This window comes from Rhinolophus sinicus, chromosome 3, assembly GCF_057876585.1.
Source record: "Rhinolophus sinicus isolate RSI-liver-muscle chromosome 3, RSI-T2T, whole genome shotgun sequence".
In the NCBI taxonomy this organism is placed as follows: Eukaryota; Metazoa; Chordata; class Mammalia; order Chiroptera; family Rhinolophidae; genus Rhinolophus; species Rhinolophus sinicus.
In genome coordinates, this window is record NC_142503.1 from 172,735,174 (window position 1) to 172,751,645 (window position 16,472).

The window sequence follows — 16,472 nt, forward strand, 5'->3', positions numbered from 1 at the left end:
GCAGTCCATGTCTCACGTAGTTATAAATGTTTAAGTTATTTAACAGTTAAATAACTTCATGGGAATTTGTGGGGGGGTGGGGGGCGAGGCACTGTACTTCTGTGCACTGGGAAAAACAGTATTTGGTTAGAAGACTGCTTTAGTCCTCAGAAATACTTTCCTAAAAAAAATTTTTTTAAAGGTGCCACTTGGGTCTGGAGCTACTGTTAGCCTTGGATTCATGTGTATGTCTTTTAATTCTTGAAAAACATTCCGTTAGAAGCACCCATTTTGTAGCTCAAACTTTGTGGATTAGACTTTACTGCACACTGAGCAGACTCTGATCTAGTTAAACTTGCATACAACATATGCTGATCTTTGAAAAGGTAAGATTTTCTTAATTTTTTTCTTAAATTGTCTCACCTGATTTGATAACATTGCTTCCTTTCTCTGAGCTGCATAGTACAATAGAGTATGTAAGTTACATTTTTATGAATGGAAGATATTCATATAAACTGTTGATTGTTAAAGTTTCTCATGATGCAGATATTTTATATACATGAGAGGACATAGCACATTTGACAGTTTTTGCATTTTTATATAGGAGCACAAAATTTGATGACTGTGCTATATATAGGTAATAAACTGGAATTCTGTAATGAATATAGCTGCTGTACTATATACTAATATTTAACAGATTGACAAATGATCATTGATAACTTCTTCAGCATTGGAATAAAATTATATATATATCCGAGTGAAATACTATAATTGACTTTTGAGGTCAAAAAGGATGACCTGAAAGTCATTTGAACATTTTAGGAAAAAATGGGGGGGGGGGTTAAGCACATACCATGTTTCCCCGAAAATAAGACCTACCCAGACCATCAGCTCTAATGCGTCTTTTGGAGCAAAAATTAATGTAAGACCGGGTCTCAGTTAATTTTTGCTCCAAAAGACGCATTAGAGCTGATGGTCCGGCTAGGTTTTATTTTCGGGGAAACACAGTATAAAGAGGTTTTTATCCTAACAAAGTCTGCCTCTTTATGACCGGAATGCAACAGCTTGCTAATCATGTGTAAGCTGATGGGATTTTTGTACTGGCATGGAAAGTTTATTTGTAGTCTTTTCAAGGCTTTAGGGATGGTGTGATGTGTGACAAAGAACCTCAAATGTGAATGTCTTGGTTTTATTTTTATGACTTTAGCTACAGTATTTCCTGTTCTCAAAGCTAAACACTGGAATAATATTGTCACTTAATTTAATATAAGCAGTTGTTTTTAATGAGTAGTTTGTCTTGGTGTCATGTATGTAATTGATTTTTTTCTCTTCCACATTAATTTTATTTGAAGACATGTAGACAGTTTATAAGTTGCCTTTTCTGTTCAAATTTGCGTGGCCTCGAGGTTGGCTGTGGAGTGTGTCTTATGTGGAAATACTTTCAAGATAATATTCCTTAGGAGGAAACATTCCTGGGTTAAGGGAAGGAATGTCACACATACAGTCTCTTCAGGTCTGAAACACTCCTAGCTTATGGCAGGAAATGCAAAGCTCACACTGATTTTTCAGCATTGAAAACCAAGGAATATAAGCACTTAATCTTTTCAGTTTTCCATTTACTTTCTCCTCAGGAATGAAAGGTAGTCTATGGTAGACAATGGAGTTTTGTGAGCTGCTTATCATAACTGACAACTATTTTCAACCCTAAGTTTTAAAATGTTGGCAGTTTGAAGTTAGACTGAGATTTCAGGTAGCGTCAGTAAGTGGCTGTGTGCCAGTCCCTGAGTTAGCCTGCAGACTGCTGGGCCACACGGGCCATGTGCTGTTGAGACGCAGATTTGCTTAAATGAGCAAATCCCCTACCAGGCACATGCCATGCCATAGTATACTGTAGGAAGTCTAAGGTGACACAAGGTATTTTGGGGGTCAGTAAAGTCTTACAGTCCTTTCATCAGCATTGGTAGATAGAAATGTCTATGTCCCAAACTTTTGTCAATCCTAGTGATATTCAACACAGTCCCCAAACAAAGTGAAAACTGAGTTGCTGCTGACTTCCTTGAAAGAAAAGCCTTGCTATACACCTATTTGTCAAGCCACGCTGGCCAGTTCCATTTCCTGTCCCTCTGTGATTCTGATTGGAGACCCCAGTGTGGGGGAGGTCTTAACCACTTATAGGAATGATACCAATAGCTAATGAAATGCACATGCTAGTTCAAATAAGGAAATATCTTCCTTTACTCAATTTTCTTAAGTCGGAACAAACGGGAAGGAGAATAGTAGACAAATCCAGATTTGCTTTCTATGAAAATCTAATGTCTGGATTTTCTTGTTTTTCCTTTTCTCGTGGCCTAAGGAATAAGTATTGATAAGGAATAATTTGAATGTAATTCTGTGAATGTGTGTGGAAAATATGAACCAGGGATTTAGCCTTAATAAAGGTAACCTTTCTGACATCTGTTGTTAATCCTTTGTACTCTCTTATCCTATATCTGCACTCTGTTATTTTTGAGATGTCATACTGCACACTGTATTGTAAAAATGAAAAGTAAAATATATTTCAAATAAAAAAGCCACTGAGTACTTTCTTTTGCTGTGTTTATATCCTCTGCCATTCAAGGTTTCAACACATCTATCAACCACCCTGTCTTCAAATTTCTGTCAGAAGTAAGTCCATTTGGAACCTCTGGGTGAAACACAAAATACCTTTTAATTTATTCTTCACCATGGGGAAAAGCCCCCTATTGGCACTGATACAGATTCTGGTTCCTTAATTGTTTTTTGTTTTTTTTAAAAAAAGAACAACTCATTTTTTAAATCATTTTACTGTTTATACCATAGTCACATTTAAATTGGCAAAACTGCTCCCATGGCAGACAGGACAGCGACCTGTCATGCAAAGAAAAAGTGAAGGTTTTCATAGAGCTTGAGGAGAGAAGCACCACAGTAACAACACAAGGATGGCAGGTACCACAGTAACAGCACAGGGACGGCTGCAGTCATCTCAGCTGCACCCAGGAGTGCAAGAGGCTAGGAGCAAAGGGGACGCCAGCAGCAGCAGGCCTGAGATCACTGCTGTTTCCTAAGGGGAGGTTCCTAATATGCTCGGTAAGCCCATCACTTGTAACACAGATATAAATGGAATAGGGTGACACTTCTGCAGAATAAGTTCTACAAGTTCCTGGGCAGGTTCTATAACTCTCATCTGTGATAAATGGCTGCTGAATTAAGATTCTGCAAAGGTAATCCCATAAATGGGTATCCAGGGAAATTTTACAACCAGTGAAATTCTTAGGCCAAAAAACAAACAGCGGCACATACCAAACCTACACACTGAACTAAAATGGTGCCATGTCAGGGCCTCGGAAAGAACCAAAGCAGGAAAGATTATTCAAACAGAAGGTCCTCATCCTTCTCTTCAGCCAGAAGATTCGCAGGCTCCAGCACCTCACCAGCTGCCTTCCGTTGCTCCAACTCCTTCTCAGACTTTTCCTTGAGAATCTTTTTCTTCTCCTGTATTTTCTTTAACCTATAAAATAAAGGAATTTGCTGTATGCTGTTTTGAATACTAAGTAGATTTGCTCCTAGTTTTTTAACAAGGATAACAAACACATAAAACTAGAACAAAATTTGTTCATTTCAATCATTTATAACCCATTTTAAAAAAGATCTGAGGTAGAATACACACATTTTAAGCTAATAACTGATTTCAAAAGCTCCTATCCTAGAGTGAATAAATGCTGAAATCCATTTCCTGATGATGGAACAGACTTTGAGCATTTAGACATTTATTAAAATTTCGGATCACTTCATTTAGCTCACTACAACCCAAAACGTCACTGAGGACAGAAACTAAATAACCTTTGATAATTAAGATGATAAATCGTATTCTGACACCACTCAAAGGTCCAAGACGGCCATGTCTTCCCTGAATACGTCTGCCTTTGCCTGTCCCCCACTTCTCTGAACCTGACACACCTATTTAGTATTTATTGTCCCTACTAGCTCTAAATGTTCATAACCAATTATATACATGTATCATTTCTCTCCAAATACTGTGTTAATTCTCTAATGGTATGAGTTATACTATTACATAATGCCCCCAAGTAATTTATACTTTCTCCTGGAATATTCAACATGCAATACATATTGGACTGAACGATTAATTCCAGTTTCTTTTTATGTGGGAGACACCCAATCTAAATCACTGTTTCATTTTAAAGAATAATCAAGTCTATTAATAGTTTCTGTGAAGGGCCAAAGTTTTTGGAACTGCCATGTTTTCGGTATGTGCAAAACTTGGCAAAGATCTGTCTCCACAGCCTTTGGCGATACTATTTCTTATCAGAATGAAATACAAGTTGTGCTAATTAATTCTAAAGAACATAAACCAACAAGTTTCTCAGCAAATTGAGACTCTGGACTATGGAAAACAAAGTGATCAATAACTGCCAATTCCAACAAACCTATAGAACTCTTCCCGCTCTCTCTCATCCAGCTCTGTGATGATGTAAGCAAGGGTACGTTCAATCCGGGGAATGATGACTAGGGTTTAAAAAAATACATTCAATTGAAAATTTCAAACCTTTTTTCAAATTGCCAGTGCTCATTTGTATAAAACTTATTTTTTCTAATTGTAAAATTAATGTACATTTCATGCAGGAAACTTAGAAAACAAAAACGGGAAAAAAATGATGTATAATCCAACCACCCTAAAGTAACTATTGTAAATATTTTGTTATCTGCCCTTCTAGTGTCCTTTCTATGGGCACATAACATTGGACCACGATATATATAACACTGAATATACTGAATTTATATGAGTATATAACACTGAACCACAAATGTTAAATATAATAGCAATCCACTGTTAAAAAGTAGAGGAGCGCTGAAGCAGAACGCAGTATTGTGTCAGTCATAAGGTTCTACTTTACATAGAATTTGCCTATTCTGTTTCTACAATGTGAGCTCCTTGAGAGTTGGAACTATTATTCATTTTGTTTTGCTTGCAATTCCATGTATAACACCTGGCACTAGCAAGCAATTAGGAAATGTGTTTTAAGTTTTTAAAAAATGACATAACTTCCTCTTTAAAACTAATAGAGCCCAAGCAAAATAATTTCCTTGCTATTGAATTTTGCTTTCTTAACCATAAAATTGAATAAGTGTTCCTTTAATGAAAACTGAGCTTCTTGAGCAAAAACTATTATATCAACACTAAGCAGTCATAGTTTTAAAACAATGAAATGTGATAGGAAATAAATGTATCAAATGGGAAACTTTGTTTTTAGAAATCAGCCGCACAAGAACAAGATATAAGGCCTAAGGGAGAATGGATTTAAAGATATATTTAATGTGTTCAAAAAGATGTATCATTCACTCAATCATTGGAAAGAACTAAAGAAAACACTAGAGCTCTTGAGAAATAAGTTTCCACACTTTATTCATGTATAACCAGAAATGAATAAAATATCCCATAATTTTTAACTCACCATTCTCCTCTGTAACTCCCCCCACATCATACACATTCTCCTAGCAAAGCACTTAACACTTGACTGCGCAGGTGCGTAACAAATGTGGAGGGATGGACAAGTGGATGAACAAAGGGCTTCAAGCAGCTTGCACTCACCATGTTCAATGGCATTTACACGCCTGTTGGTTATCTTAATAGCTTCATCCAAAGTAACAAAGGAAGTCTAAAGTAAGAGGACAAATTATTTACGTAAGCACAAAGTCTTCCCAATCAGGCCCAGCTCACTTGGCTCCACGCAGACTGTACTTGCAGAGAACATTTGGAAACCAAGACTACTACTTTTCAACATGTTAAAAAAGAGGAAATTTGAGTGATATTTCCACAGAGATAATACTATCTCCATACTATTATAATTTATTTCAGACTCATCTGAAGTAATAAAATGGCAAAAGGAAAGAATCGTGCACTAATGACCTAGATATATATTAACTGGCCACAAAGGAAACAACATGGCTTTTATAAATCATGTTGTGAATCATGTTACTGTTGCATTTAAATCTAAAACTGACTATTGCTGTTATCATCTAGCGGAGTGAAACTATACCATTGCACAAACATTTTGTTAGTAATAAAAGTAAGGACAATGCAGAAGCTACCATTTCAGGAATCAGAACATCTTTGGCTTATTTCACGTGGGGTCACTGAAACAGTCTAAAGTACTAAGTACATAGGCTCTGATTCAAGATCTCAGTCTCCCGCACTCAGAAATCAAGCTGCAGTTCTCCAGCCATTCTGCCCCTTACCTGCAGCGAGGCTAGTTCCACCAGTAGTTCCACTGCTTTGGCGTAATTCCTCTTTAATTTAGCCAATTGTTCCCCACCTCTGGCTAAACCGGTCAGTTCATAACCTGAAAGAACCAGTCAGACAACATTTGTAATTACAAAGTAATAATCTTCATAAAATTCCCCGAAAGATAAGTCAGAACAAAATGGGGAAAAAAATTCACTATCCCTGTTAAACACGAAGTGCCCATGTCACTCCCCAAACACAGCAGGTCACGCTGCTCAATAGTTTTCCACAAGGATACTATTCTAACTACAGGAGACATTTCGTTTCTAACCTTCACTTCACCAGATTGGTGGCTTAACCAATGCATCCCCTTCCCTTTGTAGCTCACACTGTCTGATGCTCCAGGACAGTGACACGCTCTGTTAACAGATGACTCTCTAGAATGTTCTTCTTTATTTGAGTTGTACTAAGTATTTCATTGGAACCAATGAAAGATGAGTGCCTAAGGAAGAATAGTGTTTGTATTTTTTTAAAAGTTGATTACTTTGGAAAGACCGAACAAAGATGTGTTACTAACTACCCAAAAAAATGCTCTCAAATTAAGAAAATATCAGATAATTACAAAAAATCGAAAGCTATAAAAATCTAGGAAGATTCAGCTCAGACTGCATCACAGTGCCTAAGATCTTATTCTACTTTAGAGAAATCCAAACTGGAAATGATAAACAATGCATTAGGGGTGTGGTTTTTGCAGAAAGACAACATGGTAGTCTATTCAGTGGATTCATACTCAAAGGACATGACCTTATATTTTTTGAAAAGGTAAATGACTGCACGTATATATAATACATATAAATACTATATATATATATATATATATATATATATATATATATATATAATATTTTATATATATTTTAAGACACGTACAATGACAAACTTTAATGATACACTTTTTTGATTATCTGGTGAACTATGTCCTGACTGGAACAGATTAAGAAGGCTCTAATGCTGGAACTCTCTATCTGCACCATTTTCCAGAACAAGGTTCATTTAAAGAAGAGGAGGGGCCAGCCCGGTGGCTCAGGTGGTTAGAGCTCCGTGCTCCTAACTCCGAAGGCTGCCAGTTCGATTCCCACATGGGCCAGTGGGCTCTCAACCACAAGGTTGCCGGTTCAACTCCTCGAGTCCCGCAAGGGATGGTGGGCAGCGCCCCCTGCAACTAAAATTGAACACGGCACCTTGAGCTGAGCTGCCTCCCGGATGGCTCAGTTGTTGGTTGGAGCACGGGCTCTCAACCACAAGGTTGCCAGTTCAATTCCTCGAATCCCGCAAGGGATGGTGGGCTGTGACCCCTGCAACTAGCAATGGCAACTGGACCTGGAGCTGAGCTGCGCCCTCCACAACTAAGACTGAAGGAGCAACAACTTGAAGCTGAACAGAACCCTCCACAACTAAGATGGAAAGGACAACAACTTGACTTGGAGAAAAAGTTCTGGAAATGCACACTGTTCCCCAATAAAGTCCTGTTCTCCTTCCCCAATAAAATCTAAAAAAAAAAAAAAACAAGAGGAAGCAGGAGAAGCCAGAGACACACACTAACAAAAAGTTTCACACTTACTGTCAGTTCCTTCATGGTAATGTTCAAATACTGGCAAAGTAACACCTGTTCAACAGAAAAAGTCAAGAGATTGTCTGGACTTGTAACTGGTTTCAAGGAATGAATTTAGGATCCAGCCTTAAGTGTTCATTCCTATTCAAAAATCAAATTATCCTGCGTAGTAATGAGGGATCTGGTTGTTACAGCGGTTTTTCTTTCCTTTCAGCTTTGAGGTATACTTAATCTACAAAAAATTGCACATATTTAATGTATACATTTTGATGAGTTTGGACACATGCACACACCCATGACACCACCACCACATTCAAGGTAATAAACATATCCATCATCTCCAAAAGATTTTTTGTGTCCCTTTTCATGTGTGTGTATGCGTGTGTGTGTGTGTGTTTTAAGAACACTCACTCACACAAGATCTACCCCCTTAACAAGTTTTCAAGTGCACACACACATATTATTCCGTTGGCACTATACAGTACAGCATATCTTTACAATGCATTCATCTTGTATAACTGTAATTTTATATCCACTGAACTCCCCAATTCCCCCACCTCAATCCCATGGCAACCACCAGTTACAATGAGTTTAACATGTAAAGCCAATCAACTTGTCCTAAGTAGAAAAGATTAACTGGGATAGCAAGATCTTGCTGTAAAAACAGGTTAATGTTAAAATGTCACCTTTTCTCCCACAATGGTTCCTTAGGGTAGAAAAGTTACCTGCTACGTTATCTTTCTTTGCTCGAATCTTCACTTGGGCTTTATTTACATTTTGGATAACCGTGGTGCTGCAGGGGGGGAAAAGGCCTTGATTTAGGTTGAGTTTTTAGAGTGAGGAAATAAAACAGGGACCCATCGGGTAATTTCAACAAGAGTAAAATGTCACAAGTATGTTTTGATAATTGTTTTTTTCCAGAAAAGGAAAACAATCACTGCTTCCAGAGGAGGGCCTCAGAGAGCAAAGAATGAACAATATTCAAAACATTAGCCATAAGAAAAAAACAAAGAATGATTTTAAAATACATGGATTGCTTGAGTTTTCAGTCAGACATGTAGTACACAGATGTGACTTGAAGGATTCTTATTCTGCTAATGTAATTTGGAGGAAATTTTCCTCACTTCTAGGTTTGGCTAAGCAGGTATTCAATTCCTTTATCCTGGAACTATCTACCTTCCATCTGGCTTTGTCTGATTCTCCATCTATTATTATCATAAAGTGTTTTCCCCCAAACCATCATAAAACACATTCACATACCACTTACACACTATTCCCTCCCTCTGCTAGAAAAGTCAGTGCAAGTTGTTATCCTACCAACACTGACAAAACCTAAAGTCTACTACTTCAAAAGGCCTTGTGCCCTCCTACCGAAAGACCTGCCCACCAGGTCATTCTCCTAGATAACACAAACTGAGAACGAAGGCCGTATGTCACTGGGTAAAGAAACCCCTGAAAACAACTTCCACCTCTGCCCCTAAATAGCTGTGACTCAGGAAGACACTGGACTTAAAACAACAGTAATGGTGCTGCCCTTAGCTACCTCACAGGCTTATCTGGAGAATCACAAAACATGTAAACTGATGAAATTCCTTTGTAAAGCAGTAACTGAACCATTTCGTATGCTTTGTAAAGCATATACTGACGTGAGAAAAGCCATATAATTCATGCCCTTTAAACAACCAATTCCATTCTCAAAATTTATCCTAAGGAAATAATTCAATAGAAACAAAAATATATACGCATGAAGATGTTCATGGCACCTTTTCTAATATTCCAAAAATCTGAAAATCAACCCAAATGTCCACTATTAGGAGAAAATTTTAATAAATGATGGTACGTACATCTAGAGAAAGATTATGCAGCTAAGTGAAAACAAGGAAAAACATTCATAATACAATGTTAAATGAAAATGGACTATAAAATATTAAGTATCCTGCACAGATACATGTGGGTAGTAAGAAAGACAGTAGGGTTAAGAAGATGGGGTTAAAAATGTTCTCCCTTATTATTACAGTATATCAGTTGTCTTTAAAGCTTATACATGTTTAAATTTAAAATGGCTTTTAAATGCAAGTATGAACATGAAAGCACTTTGATTTTTAAAACATCCCAATTAGTCTTACCTGAAGTCCCCTGCTGTGAACTTGGCCTCAGCAAGTGAAAAGGCAGCTTCTCTCATCACTTCACCCATTAACATTTTAGTCTGGAAAAGCATAAACCAACAGCTAATTCAACTAAGTTTTTTACAAGAAAAAAATCATGTCATAATTGTATTCCTTTACTAACCATCAGTATTTTATATCAGATGTGCATGTAAATATCAATGTGATAACGATAAAACACAATAAAAATTTCCAAATTTCAACAGTTTTGATTATGGTTACTAACAATGTTGCAAAACCATGAGTTTTATAATCAAAACATCAAAATAAAGGCATTAAGAAATAGAAAACTGAACCTTTACTGCAGGTACTGTTATTCCTGAATCGGTCCATGGTGATTTGCTCAAATTAATCTCCTTAATTCACTCACTGCAATGCAGTCAAAATCCTAATAGCATAGTGATTCTAAAATAAATCTGGACTATTTAACGTGTGAGAATATCCATTAATTTTTTGAAAGAAAAGAAAGACTGAGACAGGTTGGGCAGAGAGTTATCTTACCAAGTATTAAAAATGTACAGCTACAATAAGGAAATAAATCTGGTCAGATAAGTCAATAAAATGGAATGGAGAGGTCAGAAACAGCCCCAGATCTGTATGGGAATTTGGTAATGTAAAGAAATCATTTAACTGGCCATTACTTACAAAATGATAAAGTTAAATCCCTACCCCCTCACATCACACCCAAAAAAAAAAAAAAATCAGAACGTATTAAAGATAATTTTTTTAAAAGCTATAAAATAACAAAAGAAAATATAGTAGAACATGATCCTAATCTTTTTAGGCCTTTCTAAGCATTGTATGTAACTCTAAAGCTATATAAAAGACTAAGAGATTTGACCAAATAAAAATTAAGATAACATTTTTTTAAAGTTAAAAGATAAGCAAAAGACTTGGAGAAAATATTTTTATCATTTTATATACTAACTAGAAATATATAGAACTTCTACAAAAACGTAAATTCACCAAGAAAATCAAATTCCCCGTAAGCACAAGATGCTCTCAACCTCACAAAAAATCAAAAGTAGTGCAAATTAAAACAAGATACCAATTTTAGCCCAAAACATTGGCAACAAAAAAAGATTAAGAGGAAGGAGTTTGGATTTTATTTTATTAAGCTATGTGAAACTTGGTGCTTTATAATGGTTATTTTTACTTTTGAAAGAAAATTTCATTAAAATAACTTAAAGGAAAATTAAAATGTCAACAAGCCATGTTGGATTTTCCTGAGATATTTCTAAAATAAATACTGTTCTAAGCAAAGTTCATTCTACCTCTATGATCTTCTTTAGGATCTGTCGAAATCGAAGAGTTAAGGCATCAGATTTCTTCTTCAGGAGATTTCGACCTGTCTGTGCTCCTTTTAATCGAGCCTTCATGATGGTCTGTGCCCTATATAAACAGTTAAAGGCATTTACTCCCCTTGTTTAACAGAAATAAAAATACCTGCCCAATACAATGTTAAAATTATGCTTTGTTCTCTGATGTCATGAGAATAAGAATATATATAGCCTTTGTACCTGACAGGTTTAACTGATTTCTCAATACCGTGGAATTCTACTCTCAGTGTCTCATAAATGAGAAGTTTATTTAAAACAGAAACAATTTTTAATCAATATATGGAATAAGTATTTATTAAATTATAATAAAATTTATCCGGAGCCCTATTTTATGATGTCAGCATAATCTACTTATTTGATGTGTAAGTTAAAACAATATCTGTATTTCCATTAGAGGCGTATTAAAGATTTTTTTTTTAAATCTGTCCACTAATATATATCAAAATTTGAAATGTTCTTACCTTCAGGACCAACAATTCCACTTTGAGGAATTTACCCTACAGATTTACTCCCGCATGTGTACAAAAAACATAATACAAGGTGTATTCCAGCCTTATTTGTAATAGCTAAAGAGCAGAAACATGTTAAATGTTCCATAAATCATGGTTCATTATAAAATGGACATGCAGCCATAAAAAAAGAGGAAGGCAGATCTCCATGTGCTCTCTCTATTATATTGTCTTAGCTATGCAAAGTAAGGGGTAAATATGCTTACACAGATACAGGGACCTGTTCTCGAAAGGGTTCACAGAAACTGCTAACAGTTTCCTTTGGGAAATGGGGCTGACTGAGAAAAAATAGATTTGCTTTTCATTATATTGTTTTGTACCTTTTGCATTTTATTCCACAGCCAGTTACTACTTTTTCTGCTAAAAGTGTGGCATTAAACACCTGGCGATTTTTTTTTATTGGAAGGAACATCTAATAAGACACTCTCCAACCTCTCTGGAAGGGACCTTATCCGGCACTTAACTGCGAAGAGACATTTACTCCTGTCTACAGAAATCAGACTCCTTGAGGACGAGAAACCACCGACACCAGAGGTAGACAGCTGTCCCAAGTCACTGACAAGGCCTGTGTACCTACGGATAGATGCTGAACTCAGAATCAGTTCTGTTTGAGTGTATTTACCTGTCTGCTAATGAAATAAGAGCCATAATAATAGTTATACTTGTTCTTTGGGTCTTTCTATATAGTCCAACTATTTATGATTCCTGAACATGTATAACTGTTAATACTCTTCATAGATTATGTAAATGTTATTTTAAAAAGCAGGGCATTATGGTATTTTTGATATCATCAGTCAAGACCCTACTACCAATCATTTTATTAATTTGTAAATGACTTGATATAACAAATTAGGTAACAAATGACTTTAGGTAACTTGTAAATGACATATATAAGTAATGACTCCTGAGACGTGACAAGCAACTCATATCTCCTTACCTCCTTATTTCAGTCTTTTCCCATCAGAAACCCCAATACCAAAGTCGAGAAAGCAACAGCAGAAACTGACATTTCTGTTCTTGCTACCATATGCCAGATAACATTTAATAATGGGGGGGAGGGGAAGTGGGTAATAACATTCAACAATAGATCGTATAACATAAATACTTAAAGTGATTTGTTTAAGGGGATTTAATTTCATATGACTAGTGTTATAACCAACTGCAAAACAGTACATATTAATGGACCTTTTGGCTAAATTCTTCGATTATATTGTAATCTTTTACCACAGGGCAAAGTTACTGAGAAAATTCTATAGCTGGAAAGGACTTCAGACATTATCCTGAAAATTAGGAAAATGAGGCTCAGAAAAGTGAAACAACTTTGCCACAGTTACTTAGTGAAGAAAAGGCAGAGCAGGACTGGAACCAGATTTTTGACTCCAGTGATTGCCCAAGGCTCAAACTAAGGCTCAAACCTAAGTCCATTGTACCCCAACATGCCACACTGCCTCCCCTGCAGATTCTAAATACCATCAGATGAACAGTTATCTCTCTAGCTGTCAGTGACTGACTCTGCACTGACTGGACCAAGTGAAGCTGGTTCAGTTTCCAGCCTAAGCAGGAGCTAGCCACCCCGATGTGTACATTTAAACACACCGTATTGTTGACACTAACCACCAGAATTTGGGCTCAAGGAGTTGAATCAAATTTAAGTCAAATCCTAGCACTGCAGATTCCAGCAAGTTCATAGTAAAAAGGCAAACTAGATGAAATTGAATTTAACATGCTAAATTTTCATTTTCTCCTAGGTAATGGCACCTCTGTGAAATAGGTCAATTTTCATTCTTGAGACCTGAAGAAGAAAGACTTGACAAACTATACTTACAGCCCTTGTAAGTATAACCTGGATTTGACTGACTTCCGTTGACTCTATTTGATTCCCCCCTAAACTTGTTTTGCTCTCTCTGGTGCCTAAGGAGGTGTCAGCCTCATTTCACAGGATAACACTGGAACTGTCTGAAACAGAAGTCACTAATGTATTTTCTAGCCTAGCTCTTAAAACATCTGTTCTTTCACAAGTTTCAGAACTGCTGCACCCTACAGAAAAGTGTTTGACCTTCAGCTAGGATAATAACTTTGTTTCCAGCTGAATCAAAGACATCTGACTGCATGACAAAGTACCTGCTGCTAAGCCTCCAGGGAAAATATTTAGAGAAGCGGGTTACTTCCTGCACCTGATTTTCCTCTCCAACAGCAAGCTGAGTGCACTCAAATAGCAATTTCCCCCTTCACAAACCTATCATTCTTCTTGTCTAAGGCCAAATAAGTTTATTTTCACCTCTCAGTCTCCAAGCGAGAACAAAAAATTGTTAACATTCTGACTACAAACACAGCCAAACATTAGTTAAAGCGTTGAAAACAGGTTGTATTCAGTAACCACTGACAGTAGGGGGAAAAGAACTGTGCTCCATTCCAATTTGTGCAGAGGAGACTGCGCATGTTCAAGGAAGAATGAGGGAGGGGAGCTAGAAGGGACTCAAGGGGAGTCAGAAGTGAAAAATTACAAAGGGTTGGTCAGTGGCAGTGGGATTAGGCCACCTGTGTCCACTGGCTGGCCACTACGGAAGGTGGGATTCTATCCTCCCACAGAGAATGGGAGATGAAGGCCCTATCCTTCCTGATGACTACATTTCAAAGAAATTGTTTTCAGGCCCTTGAGAAAGACATTTCCAAATTGTAGGAGAGGTATATACATCGCAAAGGGAAAATAAAGAATTCATAATTCTAAGTCCTTTTCAGTAAATGCCCTAAGAAGGGGAGGTTAGGGGCCTATCCTCAGGTGTTGGCTAGAACAAACAGTAACTTCTGACAGCAGCTGAGCTTTCTCAGGCAGACATATTAATGGAGGCTGGGTCATCCTAAGAACACAGCCTAAGCTTCCTAGAAGCAATGCTCGAGTTTGGCTGTCTCTGGTGCAGAGGTTTGGCAGGACTCAATCATTAAGGGCTGGAAATGCTGCAGTTCTCACTACCCCAGGGTAGTCCTGACCCTTATCTATTTTACAGGCATTGCCTTCCTCCACAACTGCCTTGATTCCCACGTAGTACAAACTGCTATTAGAAAGTCAGTAGGTAAAGTTAAAAAAGAAACCAAAATCCCAAACCCCTTCATTTAATTAATAGCTGTAGCCACCTAGGCAGAGACAGAAATTTAGGTTTGGGCTTTGAATATAATTATTTTATTTTAAAAGTCCTCAGATTCTCTGAGAAAAAGGTCAGCATGAAGAAAAACAATACTCCCAAAGAGATAGGACCACAATCAAAAGATCTAAATGTCAGAGCCAAAACTGATTTTCTGCTCTTCACTGGGGGAAATAAGAAAGAGGAAAAAGGAGGAGGGGGCAAATAAAAACAATCTTTTCTTTCCACACATTGTTACGTACATTTGAGAAAACCTCAAAATATTCTTTAGAGACTGGCCAAACACCTAGGGCGATATGCTATTTCTCCTGCCAAAGAATTCAGCCCAAAAACGAAAGGCAGCCCACATCTGAGCAGATTCCAAGACAGGGGTTCATTCAAGGAACATTTTTTTGTGGCCAGTCTATGGAATCATAATCAAGACGCTCCGATCCTGCAGAGACCGCACAGTCCAGGGGGAAAGGCATGTGAACAAATACTATTCATTTTTACAAAGTGATTAATGGATGATATCAACAGAGGTCTGAACAAGGTGCACGGTGGTAAGAGAGCAAAAGGAGCGCCTGAGAAACTCAGGGGTATCTTCCCACCGCAGGTGGCATTTCATGAGATCTTGGAAAATAAGGGGATCCACGATTGAATCTAACGTCTACGCTACAGCATTTCGATTCAACCCCCATATGGCTTAGAAGTCCCTTCTATACGCTTCCCACTGCAGAAAACTTCCCTTCTCAATCCATTTATCAAACCTCGTTGGCTTATCCATCTCTCCGCTAAATTGAGTTCTGGTCAGGGCAGTAGTGGTGACGATTCAGTTACATACATCCAGTGCCCGGTTCAATAGGGAGTGTGGAATGAATGGCTCGATTAAAGAGTAAAGTCAGCAGACCTCCACAACAGCCAGCAGGCCGGGTGCCTGTTCCTACGGGCTGGGCTCGCTGTGACCAGTCTGGTTCACTCAGAGGAATGTGTGAGGGGGCCGTCACAGAGCCTCGCCCTGAACTCACGAAAAGAGACTGGGAAGCTCAGGATCCGCCCAGAAAACCAGGAACGTTCGCTGCTGGTCCAGGGTACGAAGGAACCGCGGCTCGGACCCGGCGTTCCTGAGCCTATGACGGATGCTCGTCCCGTTCTTTTACTTACATTCGCGAAGGAAAGATTTCAATTCGATCTTTGCCCGACATTCTGACGATGACTCTGTGGCTCGGGTCCCCGGCCGGGCAATCGTAGTTGCAACAGCCCCAGCCACAGCGTCTTCCTTTACCGGTGTCAGCTGGCTGTGTCACTTGACACCCTGCGCGTTGCTAAGAGGCAGCTGGGATATGCATCCGCCACTTCCGTTTCCTGTTGGTACGTGGGGTTGAGGGTGGGCGTGGGAGGAGGGAAAAGGGCCTAAAGCCGGCGATGCCCGGATGTTCAGGCGCGCGCACCACCCAACGGCACCTCAATTCCGGTCAGCTTCCTAGCC

The 16,472-nt window shown here is 38.1% G+C and overlaps 1 protein-coding gene across 1 annotated transcript; it reads right to left on the reverse strand.

The window, feature by feature from the left end:
- Positions 1-2,782: 2,782 nt before the first annotated feature.
- ATP6V1D (ATPase H+ transporting V1 subunit D) lies at positions 2,783-16,316 on the reverse strand. The gene is made up of 9 exons (XM_019733440.3): positions 16,148-16,316; positions 11,290-11,407; positions 9,977-10,056; positions 8,576-8,643; positions 7,860-7,904; positions 6,253-6,356; positions 5,606-5,672; positions 4,443-4,521; positions 2,783-3,505 (listed from the first exon to the last, which is right to left on the reverse strand). Exons 1-9 carry the CDS (start codon positions 16,186-16,188, stop codon positions 3,364-3,366), a joined length of 744 nt encoding a protein of 247 aa, XP_019588999.1. The 5' UTR covers positions 16,189-16,316; the 3' UTR covers positions 2,783-3,363.
- Between the last annotated feature and the right edge of the window lie 156 nt (positions 16,317-16,472).

Bases quoted from the DNA above. Each gene is read 5' to 3' on its own strand.
- ATP6V1D (XM_019733440.3), bottom strand. From the start codon at position 16,188: ATGTCGGGCAAAGATCGAATTGAAATCTTTCCTTCGCGAAT. The intron at 11,408-16,147 runs GTAAGTAAAAGA...CTGTTTATATAG, and splicing joins GAAATCTTTCCTTCGCGAAT to GGCACAGACCATCATGAAGG. The intron at 5,673-6,252 runs GTAAGGGGCAGA...CTCTTACTTTAG, and splicing joins TGGAACTAGCCTCGCTGCAG to ACTTCCTTTGTTACTTTGGA.